Raw genomic sequence first — 16,842 nt, 5'->3', positions numbered from 1 at the left:
ATTAGGGGACGTCTCCAAATTATTCCCTAGACTGACTTTTATTTTTTCCTCATTTTCTTGCCATGTTTATAACCACTCATGTGTGCATATAAAAACGTTCAAATGCAGCGTGCCGCTGTCTCCTGAATATTAAAACAAAGAATTAACGAGAGCCTTTATTGAAATATGCATGAACGCAGTTGTGCCGGGTTTAATGATGTGTCTGAATTAGCAGGTTGCTGGTCTCACGCAGAGAAGGCGGATCTAAGGAACCGGGTAAAAACTGTGTGACCGTGAATGATGGGTGCGAATGGAAGAAAGAGAACGGCAAACCTTTATATGAAAATATTTCACATGGTTTTAAAAAACATATTATTGACTATCAGCATGCCTTAAATGCTAATGACGGTTTGCACACTGCTATTAGTTTACTGGATAACAAAATAAAATCATCAAAATCGTCCTGGGTGACGTCACACGATAGTCAGAGACACATTCAAACCTTATTAGGCCTGTACATCGTACATCTCAGAGTGCAGTGTGATCATTAGTTTCCTGCTTAGCAGGGATGCTATAATCCGTAAGCACTTCATGAGAGCTTTAATATGTTTTAGTGAAGGCAGAAGTCAGCAATAGATTGGATTATAGAATTGGTGCCGCCTGCAGCTTCATTTCTTTTTCTCCCCACACTGTTGACCTACTTTTTCCTGCCTTACTAGTAACTGTGTTTATTAGGTATTTGCCAAAGGGCTAAAAAGTAAATGTCTTGATTTCTTTATTTTAATGATGCATATCATTAATCAACCTGTGAAAAAAAGTATTGGGTTAGGTTATGTCTAGACGATGAACAAAGAACCAATCAGTATTCAAAAAACCACACGCATGCAATATCACCAGACTGAGCAATCTCATCATTATCTACACACAAATGAAGAAAAACCTACCAAAATTCTTTCTAAATAATGTGATATTAAAACATCAATTTCTTTGAAGGATCGTAGGTGGCTGAAGTGTCTAAAACTGTTTTGCAGTTGTAAATATTAAAATAAATAAGAGATAAACGATCAACTCAGAAACCGAGAAGTGCTTGGTGACATTGCTCAATGACTTCAATACGTTTAAAATTTACAACAATCAATAAAAAAGCAAGACGGGTATAATTTGGATTACAAACAGCTGCCAAGAAATCTGGAGACTATTCAAGAACGGAGACTATTCTGTTTGGATAGCAATAACAAAGATTGGCAGACACATCGGGTCGACTGCAACGTTATCTCTGCTCGCAACACATGATGTGACACCCCTTACCTTGGCAGATAGCAATTTCCGAGACAACACTTTTATGCTGAGAATTTCTGGCATTGTTGCGAGTCGGTGACAAACCGCTCTGACCGCCCTTTAAATTGGTTTTAAAGGGGCCGCTGAAGTCGGAACATAACCAATGTTAATATTTAATGCTGGTGTGTCATTTCATGTCTCGATGAAGGAAATAGCTTCCGTGCCCTCAAGTTACAAGAGTTCACTGATCTTAATGGAAGTGGCAGACAGGGCCACTTCGACATTAAGAACATCACAATGAATATTGAAGATCACGTTTCAGTATTAATGGAAACCATCTCTGATGAATCTCTCTAAACAAATAAAAAAAGAAATACTTGTACTAGGTGGGTCCTCCAGCATTTATCAGCACTTATAACAATTAAGTGTTCTCAAAATGCATACGAGTGTCTCATAATCACCTTGTTTTTGTTGCCCGCTCATTCACTGCTACGCTCTATTCCCAGTTCTATTTATTTAACCAAAGCGGGTGCAATTACATGGCAGTACTTAATCAGCTTGAGGACGGACTGAAATATGTAATTAAAATGCACATTATCTTTTCACTTTAGCCGTAGCACATGGAATCGTAGGAATTTTGCTAGAGGATATTTCGGTTATGATGGATACTGCATTACGTTTCAGCTACAGTTGGTGAAATGGTAAGGCGGTTCTATGCTATCATGTGAATTGAAGCTAGAGCCGCTGTGATAAGATGCAATTTATAGGGAAAGACTTATTGAGATGTACAGCATTCCGAGATCAAAGAGAGAGAATAAGAGAGAGAGAGAGTGTGTGAGATAGAGAGAGAGAGTGTGAGAGAGAGAGAGAGAGAGAGAGAGAGAGAAAGTGTGAGATAGAGAGAGAGAGAGAGAGAGTGTGAGAGAGAGAGAGAGAGAGAGAGAGAGAGAGAGAGAGAGAGAGAGAGAGCGGGAAGGGCTCACTGTTGAATCCCTCTGAGGTTTCAAAACCGCAGTCTTAGTAAGTTGTGTGCATATGGTCAGAAGGTGCTAACTGGGTGATAATTAAATTCTAGTAATGTATTTTTTTATTGCTGCTGGGAACTTGTGAGGTTCCTGAGAACACATATGTTAAGTTGACACACGGAGCTCACCAAACATTTTTGTTCAGTCATATGGGATTTCAATGTCTACAGTTAAAAACCAAACACAAATATGACAATAAGCATATATTTTTCTCTTCCCCATGTGGCGACAAACAACCTTCATAATCACTCAAAAACATCCGGATACATCTCAGCACACTGAAGATTATTTTAAAAAACCTACAAAAACAATACGGTTTGTTTGACTATTTCTAGGTTGGTACTGAATTACACAGGAGAACCAGAATTACCCACAATGCATTAAATGCTCCTTAGAGATGATGGCAAGGGTTAGAGGAGGCCACCGCACAATGGAGGAGCTGGTGGGTTTAATTTCAGCAGGAGATGAATGAAGGCTAAAAACAACCTCAGCAATTGCAAAAACACCCCACCCCCATCCACTCTGTATGAGACCACTAGTTTTTTAACTTGCTATTCAATATTTTGGTAAACATTCTTATGGAATAATTGTTTTTACATTTTTCTTTAAGAGTAATTACAATAGACACATGTGAGACACAAGTACAGAGCTGAGGAATAAAAGAAATGTGGCTAATCTGGCACAGTTTAAAGGTCCAGTGTATGACATTTTGTGGCATCTCGCTAATTGCAACCAAGTGCTCACTCCACCCCTTCCTTTTCGAAACACTAAGGTGGCTGACACAGGACAAATATGTTGTCATGTTTTTTCTTCTTTGAAAAAGTTAAAACATATAAATTCAAGATTCAGAGCTTCTGTACTTTTTCAAAAGGTGTGTAACAGCGCCACCTACTGTATAACAGTACAAACACGATTGCCGTAATAACTCGTCTTTGGCAGGGAAAGTTTTTTTTAAATGACGAAATAACTCGTCAATGGCGGGGAAGAGTTAATAGCTAAAAGCATCAATACATTAGTCAAAACATGTGTGCGGAACACTAAATAATCTGCATACAACTTGTGGGGATAAAAGTTTCCTGTAGAGTTTAAATTTTATTTAAAATAAATATTAAATTAATTAATAAAAATCCAATAGGCTGGAGGTAATGATGACTGCTCAAGACCCGCTAAACAGACATAGAAACCTTCGACAAAAAACATCCTTTACAACCATTTAGAAGGGAGACAACAAGAGGGAAAGAATGAAGTGTGCAATTTTCAAGTAAGACCCAACAGACAACATCCAGTTATTACAATGATTGAAAGAGAAAATAAATGTTGCTGTAAACAAAAAAAGCATGGTGAGGTAGGTGGAGAGGAAAGGAGGTTGGCTTCAACAGGAAACCCTGTGAATAACTTCTATATCTCATTACAGTTACACAGAGCTGACCGTGGCATTCTTCAAATGAAAGATCTAAAGAGTCAGTCATCCCTTTCATATACAGTAGATCACTCAAAGACAGACTCTCTCCCTTTCACACACACATTAAAAACGACCCAAACTGAATCTATAATGTCTCTATTTGACAGTTCACCTGCTGTTCCAGTTTGACTATGGGATGGTGGGTTACGGGTGGGAAGAATCAGCCCTGCAAACGCTGCGGATTATTTCTTGGCTCTTTTTGTCAACTTCCCTTGTTAACAAGGCTCCACTTCAAACGAAAGCAGACGAATGAGCTGCGCTCGTCTAATTACTTCTGTTTGGTTTAAGGAGGCTTTCAGCTTCTCTTCCTCATAGTCTGATCTAACAATGTGAGATTTGATGTATTACGTAAACATGTAGAATTCATTTTTCATGGACTATCTTTGCGGTTCCATTAACATGAAAGACAGCTAGAATTGCAGTCAATGGCATGAGGAGAACCCAAGGCGGTGAGTAGGGCCGTGTTATTGTGTCTTACTCTAATGAGAGAGGTGAAGACTTCATCACTCAAGCTCAAACTCTCCCGCAGCACTGCATGATGGGTGTTTAGTTGCGTTTTCCATTCCTTTCCACTGATTTCTCCATTCATGCAAAGAAACATTTATAACAAGCCTCTTTATTATTTCGCCCTTGTTCTGAGAGGTTCAGAATGAAAGCGCAGCAACTTCGCCAGAGTCAACAGAGGGTCACAATGGTCTTTTACAACAAATATATGTTGTAAATCACACATTCAAAATTCAGACAGTATTCACTAAGAAATGCACAAAAAAAGAAAAATTGCTACTTTTAAAGGTACAGTTCACCCAAAAATGATCCTCATTTCAAACCCATGTGACATTCTTCAAAAGAAAGAAGATATTTTGAATAAAGTAGGTAACCAGACAGTGCTGGAACCCATTAACCAAAGTAAACGGGTGCCAGTTAAAGTGATAGTTAAAGTGATACTCATCTTCAAGTTTTTAAGACCGGTATTAATTTCTTTGTTTGGTTGAACAGAAAGAAAGATATTTGCAAGAAAGCTAGCAACTGAGATTTCTGTGGCAAAAAATGTTCACCAAAATGTTCCACAAAAATCACTGAGCTGGTTTAGCAAAAACCAGGAAGTACTGTATGCATGCACAAAGTACAATTCTGATTCTTCAATAAACGTACCCATCGGCACTATTACAGCAGCTAATAAAATTGTCAAGGCAACGGCAGCCAAGGTGGACCAAGTACTGTAACTAAGGCAGAAACCCATAGCATATCAAATCAAACACTGTTTGAATACTCGTCAGCCATCTAGTGCTGCTCCTGGGGAACTGTAGTGGGAAAACAAATCCACAAACCTAAAACACAGTTCGGCAATCAAGCTAATTAATGAGAGCAAGCAAACAGTCTGCATGCACGACTGATTATATCCAACCTCTAAACAGAAAGCATGCCTCTAATGTCATGAACAAGAACATGGTGACACAATTCATTCTTCAGGGCTAATTTAATTGCACAAAAAATGACAATTACTAAAAGTATAACCAAAAGCCAACAGTAATGCATAATGTGTCTGACCACAACCATTTAAGAAGATGACAAATTTAAAGGGGTGGTTTCATGAAAAACAGACTTTTTCCATGTTTAAATGCAAATCTGGTCTCTTGTGCATCTGCCAATTCGAAAAACGTGTAAAAAGACAAATCATTTACTTTTTTTATGTGAGCCTATCTCTGCAAGCCTGTGAGAAAACGAGCGCTTCAGAAATCACTCTCTTAATGACGTAAGCAGCCGTACTTATTATAATATTTTCGCCCCTTGTTCTGAACGTGTCCACCCATTGCGCCGCCGCCATTGTTGTTTTTGCTTATGAACCGTTCTGTTGTTGGCTGCACAGACCAACGCAGAACAGTGTTCCCAGCCTCACGGGATACAAGAGAGCTATGGATTTATTTCGTTTTCAATGGAAATCATCCACACTGAACGAGGCAAAGCTGCAAAAAAAGACATTGTAAGTATTTTTTGAGTACGATCCCAGGGACCTGTGGCAACTTAAAAGTAAATAAAATGTCACTGTGACACGTTTGTCCGATCACTATTAGAAAGCTATGTCTGTAGCTTGTAAACATGCAACGGGGTTGTCCTGTGTAACGCTAATTTGATTTAGAGAAATAGCGATGCATTTGTCTCGAGTATCTTGACTTCAGAAAACTGTGTGTATGGTTTGTAAACACGCGACGCGGTTCTCTCTCCCAAATTCGGTCGTGACCGAACCAACAGGGACCGGAGGGGCTTCCTGAATGGCCCTGGGGGAAACAGGTGTTCTTATCGAAACAATGTGTTTGGTGTACAAAAAGATGAAACCTTGTTTCTTGTTCGCGTTATGTGACCATACCTTATTGTTTTGTCGCTGGAAGCACAGGCTCACAGCCCTGGCTGCGTTTTCTACTGAAAAGGGGGCGGAGACTAGCAGCTCACTTGCACTTAAAGAGACACAAACCCTATGATTTATATTATAGTCATTTGGCAGACGCTTTTATCCAAAGCGACTTACAGTGCACTTATTACAGGGACAATCCCCCTGGAGCAACATGGAGTAAAGTGTCTTGCTCAAGGACACACTGGTGGTGGCTGCTGGGATCGAACCAGCAACCTTTGATTTACCAGTTCAGTGGTTTAACCCACTAGACCACCATCTCCACCATATTACAATAGTGTAAAACTAGAAAAAAATCACCCCTTTAAACTATCTCATTTAACATTTCTAACTATAAATAATAAACTGGGCGGTAAAGTTTCACATATATGTTGGTTTCCGTAAATGAAAAGCTGAGCATAGCAGCATCAATCTCCATTCCTACTTGTGTGACGGGACCCACATTTCATTTTTGATTCTTATACTGTCAAAAAGTTGTGTAGGGCATCAGAGATCCTACATCAGGTTTCATTAAAGCTCTTCCATCAACCTACTGAAAACTGACCCCAAACTGTGCCTCAGTTCAGTAGTTTCCTGGAAACTTCCTCAGACAACATCTGCAGACAAAAGACATACAGCCATCAGGGTGATCACAGAAGGATTGGTGGGGAAATGGAGTGGAAAGACAGATGTCTACAGAGAACAGTGTGTGACTCTTTATGGTGATGTACCAAAAGGCACTGTTGTGCTGTTTTTAACCCCATACAGGAAATTCAGTCATACTTTGTCAATCTGCAATAAAAGTCTGCAGTAAGACTTTCTCCATTGTTCCAACTTTTAGTGAAGATCCCAGAATACTGCCCATGAAAACGGTGATATGTTGCACTCTCACAGTTGCTGGTAGATGCTATAGAAACACTATAAAAATTCTGATGTATAACTGCTGTCTTGTGAATGTACTATAAAATACTCCAATGAAGCATATCGTTGCTGTCCTTCTGAAAACTTGCTTCTCCATATTCTTTGATTTTTATTTTTTGCCATAAATCATTATTATTAGTCTCCCTTTGTGTTTGTTACTAGGTTTCCCAAACATCTAACCAATAAAAATGATTAAAAGGTGCTCGTCAAAATTGACAACACAGTATGTAATCATTGAAAAGTACACAATTTATTCCATTTCCTTTTTTTCCTCCGTTTCTCAATTTGTATATACAAGGTTTCAGAAAGACAGCGACACTATTAAATAAGACAATTGTGAGTAATATATCACATGTGTGGTTCTCTGTGGTGCCACCTTTGAATAATAATGCAAACCATTCACAAATCGCATCATACAAAATGCTATATAACTGGATTAAGAGGATGATATGGAACTGCATGTCTATGAAAAAGTCCCAATTCAGTCTTAAACGTAACATAACTGTAACACTATAATAAACTATATTTAAGGTAAAAATATATTTAATACATTTCATGTAAAATAATTTTTTTAATATATTGATGTATAGTTAATTTACTGTTTATAGTATAATTAAAAGCATAGTGTGTTGCAATGCAAAAAAACTTTGGTCTATATTTCAAATCTTCTTAGGACGCTCTTAATAATGTCTTTTTTAATCTATAAATCCAATCCATAATCCACCAGCATCCACATATGAATAACACAGGACTTTTTTAAACCTTTCTTTTTCAGATTACAATAGGCAGTCTCTGTTTCTTGGTCTCACAGATCTTTCCTGTACTCCCAGTTGTTTCTTTCAATTCTAGCCCTTTAAATATGACATCTTTCTAATCACCCAGAGCCTAAACATAATATTTTACACACAATATAAACATTTCATCAAGACAAGAGCAGTTTGTGCGTGGTAACGTTGGTTTCCAGTAAAGGAGTTGTTTGGATTACTATGAAATCCTCATAAATTAACCATTTTGAAACAATAACAGTTATTTTCTCAAATTTTACACCACATTTATGTGTCAAGATGGATTATTTTCTCAGAACCACTCACATACTACATCTTGTGGGAAAGTTTTTATAGCAAATATGAATGAAGCAATCTCTGCAAAGGGGTTTTCTGAAACCATAGTAACACTAGCAATGCAGTTTTGAGAGGAAGATGAGGACCTAAAGATTCTCAAGCTCTACTCAACTATCAACAGAGGTTTCAAAAATCATTTTACATAATTTCCAGGAGACTTTCAAGCACTGAAAGAAAAAGAAAAAAATGAAGCAGACGAGGTGGGCATTCTGTACTGGTGGATTATGGGAAGACACAAGTCTGGGGGAAGATCCACCAGGGAGTGTTGCTGAGTGCTCAGAGTAACTGTGATGAATTGTGGGTCCCTGGTAACTCACTTAAAGTAAGCCCTGCAGACCCGGCTATGAAAAATGACATGGATAAAATGTTCTTTCTCTTTTCGCCAATGTTTGTCTTCTCTCTTCCACTCCCAGAAAATGATATACTTTAAAGCTGTCAGGAGTAGAGCAAATAGACAATCTCCAGACAGGTATTAAAACATCCATGGGAGCATAACAGAACACTAACACAAATGATCCTTTATAAAAAAAAAATGAATTCTGGGTGATTTAAAGAGAAAGTTCACTCAACAATGGTGAAATGTTTCATCTTTTTGTCATTTCAATCTTGAATAACTTTCTTTCCTTTCACCATAGGAGATGTTTAGCAGAATGTCTGATGTTATCTTTCATTACATGAAAGTGGATGTGGACCAGAGACTGTTAAGCTTCAAACAACACTAAGCAGCACCATTAAATCATCAAGCACTCCATATGACTTGTGTAATATATCTGGTTGTAATCTTCTGAAACCATAAGATAGCTTTCAGTGAGTAATATAATGACGTTTACATTATTAACTGAAAATCGTGGTTGACAGATTCCCTTAAGGGTCGGACTGACCGGTAGGACATTGTGTCAAAGTCCAGAACGGCTGTCCCACCAACTGCGTGAGGCTGCAACCATGGGCGGACAATATTATAAACACGAATGCACGCAACGCGAAGGCATTAGCGAGTTGGACACGTATGCATGTAACGAAATGCACACTTTACATACAACACCCCCGTCGACAGAATTGGCCGAATTTGCTTCCTAGTCCACCCCTGGTCCCCATTCACTTTTACTGTATAAAAAAAATCTTCATAGGCATTCTGTTATATTCTGTTATAGTCCACATGAAGTGTGCAATATATAAATATATATTTCTGTAGTCTTCTGAAACCGTACAATAACTTTCATTGAGAAATATAATGACATTTCAATTATTCACTGAAAATCATGGTTGACAGCTGTAGTCACCATTCACTTTAACTGTATGAAATAAAAAAAGAACAGTACGAGATAATGTTAACCATTTTTTATTAATTTAAAACTGCATAATATAAAGTTAAAATATCTACTTTGATCAACTGCATAGATTTCAGGCATTCAGCACATTTCTGAAACATGTTCAGAATACAGCAGGTGAAAATAAGAATGGGAGCGTGTGGACGCGTGTTTAAGGAAGGTGTTGTGTGGGTGGTGAGTGGGTGAGTGGCAAAATAAGTGGATATCTGACAAGTTGCCATTCGAATGGAGAAAAGCTAACCTTTCCACATCATATCAACTAACTGCTGCTTCTGCCACTCTTTCTAGATGTGCGTTATATCTCCCCTTTCATTATCGGTTTAAATTCAAAACTCTGACCTGAGTCATGTTAAAATGAAACAATGTCGCCTATATTGTATTTATGAAAAAGAGGAAGTTTAAAAAAGAAAGAGGGTGAAATCCTGACTTTTTATGGAACTTTGACACTCCAACATACCCACAATTTCCGTTGACGTAAGCTCGTACAATATAATCCTAAACATCCCTTCAACTTGGCATTCGATATCAGCACATCATTGATTCTAAAAGGTCAAATCAGATTACGGTTAACAGATTAGACAGTCGGGAAATCCTTACTCTCATCCTTACTCAATATATTTAGTCATTACATCAGACTAAACCCGTTATAAACCTGCCAGATGTCAAATTTTACACTGCTTTGATGCCAAAAGGCAGTTTCTACAACATGAAAACATTACAGTGTATAAAGCTGTTGCTGGACAATCAAGTGTGAGAATTCAAATCTTCTCAGTCATCCACAAGGAAAATGTATTTTTGGTGTGCTATAATTACATTCTTAATAAAGCTTGAAGTTACCTATCAAAAAGGTTTTATTTGGCTTCTGCTAAGGTATATGCCAACCATGCTATTGTGATGCCCACATGAAGAGGCTGCAGGTGTTTCATTGTGCACGAGGCAACGATCAGCAGCGCTAAAGTGTTCATCCGAGAGCGCTGTGAAAATTTAGCATGGCGCCAAAGAATTGTCTGAGATGACAAACTGTCTTTTTCTTCTTGTTTATTCTTCGCCTCCACCTTCCTATTAGCAACTGAGAAACTACGATCTGGAGCCGGAATTCAGCTGCCGCGCGGCTCAACCTGTCTGCTATTAATAACTCCTTTAGAAAAGCCGCTATGCTATAAAGTATGGCACTTCTCAGCCCTGCTCCTCAGAGACAGGCTCGGCATGTGAGTGTGTCTACATTACACACAGACAAAGAAAGAAAAATAGAGGAGAAATAGAGATCGATGTTGTGTGTAATTTACCTTTTATTACGGGGTGTTTCCACTTGAAACTGATTTTCCAGGGTTATTTTTTAAGCATTATTTTTTTAAACCGTCATGATAAATTAATTCAAATAAATTCTTGGTCTGAATAGTTTTTCCAATAATAAAATCAAACAAATATCTCATACAAAATGATCTATAAAGAATGCACAAAATAGCCTAATAAGACTGTGTACTTATGTGAGTTTATATAGCCCTTTATAGTCTATGTTTATCCCTCATACATTAAAAAAAAATAAGTGATAAAGATAAAAAAAATCCACGAAAGAGGAAAAATGACATTTCATAATATGCTCACCCTTTGGTCCCTTCAGACCTGTATGACTTTCTTTCTCCTGTGGAACACAAAAGAAGATATTTTGAAGAATGCTGTTAGCCAGCCCCCATTCACCGGTTTTAGGTTCATAAAATCGAAGTGAATGGGTGTCGTTTACCAACCTTCTTTGAAATATCTTATTTTGTGTTCTGCGGAACCAAGGTTTAACTGACAAGAGGGTAAGAATCTGATGCCGGTGTAAACACAATTTAAGGCTCAACAATCTCACCATCAACCTCAAAATGAAACTGCATTTTTAATGAGGATGAGGATAATAAAGTGTTCTCTTTTAGCCAGCCATAGAAAGGTCATCCGCAAGGTGTTAATTCAAAGCTAAATACAATTAGTGCAATCCCATTTGTACGTTATAGGAAAGCTAAGTTGCAGGAACGTGAGCTGTAGTGAGAGCAGCAGTGAGGAGGGATAGTGCTGCCCCACTAATGTCTTTAGTAATGTCATTATTTACCAGCTCTGGAAACTGAAATCAAAGAGCAACCCTCTCATTGATTTGAGACCATCATCTATTGTGACACATTTAAAGAACGTAAATAATGTGTGAATCTGCTCTTTTTAATGAAACTGCCTTATCAGCATCCTGTCAGAAAGATATCAGTGTAAAAGCCTACAGCATGAACAAGAAAAGCAATTCACACCCAGGTAATTTCAAAGCACAACCCCCCCCCCCCCCCCCCCCCCGACTCACACACAAGCTACAATCCATTCTAAGGCCGACTAATGAGGTGCGCGGGTGCAAGTGTGCATGCGTGTGCAAAAGAGAAGGGAAACAGACAACGGGGCAAGTGGAACAAATCACACTGTCAGTCTGTCTTTTGTCATCTTTTGGTCTGTTTTAGTGAGCTCTCATCAGGATTCTTCCCTCGCCCGCCAAGACAAAAGGAGCCGAAGGAGCGCCCAGATGCCGGGCAGGGAGGAGGTGACCTCTCACACACCAGGAAGGCCAACAGTACCGATACGCGCAATTAAAGACTAGAAGTGTGAAAACGATGACACAAGACTCAAGACAGCTAAAATGTCAGTGCGACAGCCGGGAAAAATTAGGCTCTTGTGTGAGGCGGACCGTTCTGGCCGACCGGCAGCTGGACTGTACTTATGTAAAGTACCCAGACAAGCAGCAGCAATTTGGCACTTGATGACTCTGGAAAAAAAACACTCAATTTCATCCCACTTCAGAATGATTTTGTCTAACTCTGGCTCCAAATTTAGGCTGATGGCTGGATATAATTAAAGCTTGATCGCCTCGGGAATGTTTGTCCACTTCCATATGTTTTCTCCTGTATTTTCCACACGATTAACCATATCTGCACATCTCAGAAAAAGCTGGGATGCACATGGCCAAGTCTTATACATCTTGACAACGCGTTACAAGCAAAAATGATTTATCTACGGTATATCAATCTTTATATTACTGCATATAACCTACATACAAGGTAACCCCGCCCACAAAGAATATCCAAAATGCTGTGCCAAATCACTTTATATTACATTAAATCTGACTCCATGAAATTTTGTCAACTCACCCAAAAACTTCACACATGGTTAATGTGGGTGGTATCGAAGTCAGACCTATAGTGAAAATGAATTGACCGCTTGACACTCGTCCAACCACACCTCCCCACAACGACAACCCCTCCCGAGACCCCTCTAACCACAGGATCAAAGGTCGGCCTAAAGAAAAGAATGCTAACAGGAGGAAGGTGAAAGGTGCTGAAAGAAGGAAGCAGAAGGATATTTGAAAGCTCTGGACAGTAAAGAAACGGGGCAGTAGAGGCAAATTCACACATGCAAAAGGAATAAAGGGCATATCATCTGCTGGACTGGATGGGCGGGGTGAAAGGGGGAAGGGACCTGCTGCACTCAATAGCTTCCTTCCACATGCACGCCACCACTGGACACAATGCTGACCGGGGAGAGAGTTCAGCCCTGTCGATTAAGATAAGTGTGTGTGTTATTTCAGGCAGCTGAAGGGCAGAAAATGGCCCACATAAAGGCCCTGGAGAGTGACGGTCAAACAGAGGTAAACCCTTGGAAGAGACAGCAATATTGTAAAGTGCTTTACTGTACAAGAATGTCTCAAAACTCAAGACAGCAACAAACTCGGCAAAATGAAGTCATGATCCCGAAATGCCCTAACGCAGATGCAATAGTGTTAAAAAGGAGGTTTGTTTACAGAGCAAGGTTGGAAAATACACGGCAATAAACCAGGCCAGACACTTCCCCAGAGTCTTACAGCTCTAAAAACAGGGACATGTGAAAACAAACTGCAGTGTCAAATCCTTAAGGATTGGAGTAAATCACAGATGATTGACAGGTGACAGCATGCAGTTTTTCCCCAGATTTAACACTACGAATAAAAGATTTGCTCCATTTCTGCTGATGAAAGGAAATTCAAGTAGTTGTTCCTGATCTGCATAGTAAAATGCTAAATGAATTAAGTTGAGATAAAAAATTCTTGACCGACAGTGATTTTTTTGTTCAATGTGCCAAATGTTGCCAAAAAATAAACTTCCACCATACCTTATTCATCTAGAACCATGCAAGGGCAACTGTGGGAAATGTTCCCTGTCTAATAAACTGCCTGCTGACTCGTGAACCTCAGCTTCTATATGGATGCACACCACCAGAGCAATTTATCAAAGCCTCGAAATGTATTGTGCATTCATCAAAAAACTGATTTTGTCCCATATGCGCCCAATGCAGTTCTTTCAGCTCAAAACAGTACAAAAATACAGTGCCGCATACGGAACACACAAGCAAAAGGCAACAACACCTGGAAATGGATTTGCATGTTTCAATAAGAGTTCATTCACTCATTTTAAATGTGTATGACTTTCCTCTGCAGAACAAAAAGATAATGGAAGAACGTGAGTGGCCAAACAACATTGGCTCCCATTGACATCCAATGTATGGACACAAAACCAATTCTGTGTTCCACAGAAGAAAGAGTCATAGACAGGGTTTAAATTTTTGGGTGAACCATCCCTTTAACAAATTCTCAATTATAGTTTGTACTAATTCTGGTTTTATTTATGGCAAAAGCACGGCTTCACTGTATGTAGGTTAACTTGCTTGAGCCAATCTGTTCGTCCTCTTTCACTCCATGTTTAATCTCCTGCACTCAGCCACAGTAAGGGGTGGGGGGTATTCAGGATACTGCACCACCATAATATTTCCATCACTATTACAGCTGTAATGCACTTAAAGCTACATAGCAACCAATCCTCACACCGTAAAGAATCCAACTTTGCAAGACAACATTAAAGTTTACAGTCTCTCCTTGAACCGTTATATTATACAACCAGTGAATGTTATATAGTATGCTCTTTCAAGAACCAATATCCCTATCTAGAATCCAATGATCCATTGAGTGTCTACTTTAGCAAATTCACCATGCACCCCATGAATTGATCACGCTCCATGTGAGTTAAACCAGAGAGTTCAGCATTCTCCATTGATTCTGCTGGATCTGAATCCTGTCCAGCTGCGAAGCCGGGCATTGATCAACTCCAGCAGGACACCAGTGGCCCCAGTGCACCCTCGTCATTGATCCGGAGCATCTCCATCTATTCCCGCCTGAGACCCTGGTCAAATGACCCATCGATCCGTGGCCATTCCATAGGAACCATTTCAAATACCCCGTCCAAATACGCACTCGAAGCAGACGCGCCCCCCTTCAGCCCATTCCATCCCCCGCTTCCACCGCTGGTTGCTGTCCCACGCATGCCGGATTTGCACCAGTGATACAGCAGGTGTGAGGACACCCCAAAAACATGTAACCAGACCAAGCACTCACCCAACACAACTAATGCAAGTGCTCAAAACATTAACAAATACTCAACGCACCCACCGAGCCTCTAATTCTTCTGTATAAAGCATCATAACATTCATTTCACAGTTGCTTTCAGCAGGTGCTTTAATTATTCATGGCCCCTTTAGGGATACTCATGTGTTTAATTATGTTACAATAAAAAAGATTTCAAGTTTATGTTGCCTTCGACCAAGCATGCAACTTATCTTCCAGTACAAACTATTGACGATGAACATCTTGTTAATATGTAGGGTTACCAGTGAAAAGCAAAGAAGCCCACCACCATCCCACACGTTTAAAAAAAAACATTAAGCACTTTTAACCAGCCAGCATGCGTTTAAACACAGTATGGTGGTTAAGAAAACAGCTACAGAGAAATTATTCTGCAGTCTCTCTTTAACCTAAATTCACAAGTACATTTTCACCTGTCCGGCATTTTTTTAAAAGGACCTACTTAAACGCACTTCACAAAACACACTTCAATTATCTTCTCTATGCACTTCAGCTCATATAAAACAGCCGTACCTGTTTGCCAGATGTAGGTGGGTTTGTTGGCAACTGTTTGCGACTGAACATCCCAAAGCCCGAAAATAAGCAGAGCAACTCTAAAGAGGGAGCCAAGCGCCCCTGTTGGATTACCCCCTCTCCCTGCTGCCCTGCTGGCCAGCCCCATGGCTTCAGCCCGGCCAGATAGATCCACGCGGCTTGAGTCTTGCCAAACAGCCTTCGCAAAACACACACAGACTCAACTGGAGATGTACGAAGGAGGAGATGCGGCACAGGAAAAAGTGTGCCTGCTATTGTCCCTCTCACTCTTCTGCACGCGGTTTCTCCGGAAAAGGATAATCCACTTGTCTGTCTCTCCTCTATTTCCTCCTTCTTTTGCTGTCTTTTCTGCTCTGTTCTCTGGGTCAGCGGAGACGAATGAGATCTGAGTGGAGAAAAAAATGAAAAAGCCAGAGGAACAATAGATCCCTCAGCTCAGCGTGCTGCTTGTGCGGCTGCTGCGTCCTGCCTCAGCCTGGCTGATACAGCACCTCCCATTCCACCCCCTCCTGTCTCTCTCTCTCTCTTTCTCCCTCACACACACAGACTAGTTCTTCTTTACAGATCCACCTGCAATCACTCTCAGTTATCACTTTGCCCTGCTATCAAGGGCTGCACTATTCTTCATGCAATAGGGGCATTAGGTGGGTAGGGTAGGTGCCGGGTCCGAGGTAAAAAGTGTGCACATCTGTGAGCAAGTGAGCGTGTTTTCTGCCGATATGTGATTTGCTGAAAGATGCACAGACACCGGAGTCGTTTGTACCAGCTGGGACCAAAAGCTATAAAGAGATGCTGAGGAAAGATATCTCAGCGTGTGTAACAGTACAGAGGAAAATGCTGGGGGGGTGGGTGGAGGTCCGAATTTTAACTGACGGTGGGGAGAGCGAACAGGGAAAAACCAGCCAAATGAGAGTAGTAAAAACCCTCATGAATAATTAATGTGGGCTTACTTTGACCTTGTATGATTTCCAAGCCATCGAAGGGGTAGTGTGTTATGAGAAACCGCTGTGAAAACAGTCAGGGGAATCACACCTCTCCTTAGAAAATGAATGGAAAATGAGGTATATTGGTCTAATATGTGGGATAAAGAGACATAAAAGGCAACTTTGAATGATAATGAACATCTTAGAAGCTATTACTGTATATATACTATATACGGTATATAAATAAACATCACGATCATTAATAATATAAAAAATTAAAAATAAAACAGTTTCAAGTAACAGTAGGTACACCTCAACAGTCTCAAATGTGCACCCCCCTCCTTCAATAATCTGTGTTCATCTGTGTTCAACTCCAGATAATGTCCATTGGAGTCATTTCACAGTGATTAGGATAATGATGGAC

The 16,842-nt window shown here is 39.8% G+C and overlaps 1 protein-coding gene across 1 annotated transcript in view; it reads right to left on the bottom strand.

Annotated features, from left to right (window-relative positions):
* The window catches only part of thsd7aa (thrombospondin, type I, domain containing 7Aa), a 95,505-nt gene extending 79,562 nt beyond the window's left edge, over positions 1-15,943 (bottom strand). Inside the window, exon 1 of the mRNA XM_056741747.1 lies at positions 15,475-15,943. Coding sequence (XP_056597725.1) covers positions 15,475-15,622 — 148 coding nt within the window. The 5' untranslated portion in view covers positions 15,623-15,943. The remainder of the gene's footprint in view (positions 1-15,474) is intronic.
* Positions 15,944-16,842: the final 899 nt, after the last annotated feature.

Source organism: Triplophysa dalaica, chromosome 25 (genome assembly GCF_015846415.1).
Source record: "Triplophysa dalaica isolate WHDGS20190420 chromosome 25, ASM1584641v1, whole genome shotgun sequence".
NCBI classification, from domain to species: Eukaryota; Metazoa; Chordata; class Actinopteri; order Cypriniformes; family Nemacheilidae; genus Triplophysa; species Triplophysa dalaica.
The sequence above is the reverse complement of the archived record's forward strand: the minus strand, read 5'-3'. Positions and strand labels throughout refer to the sequence as shown.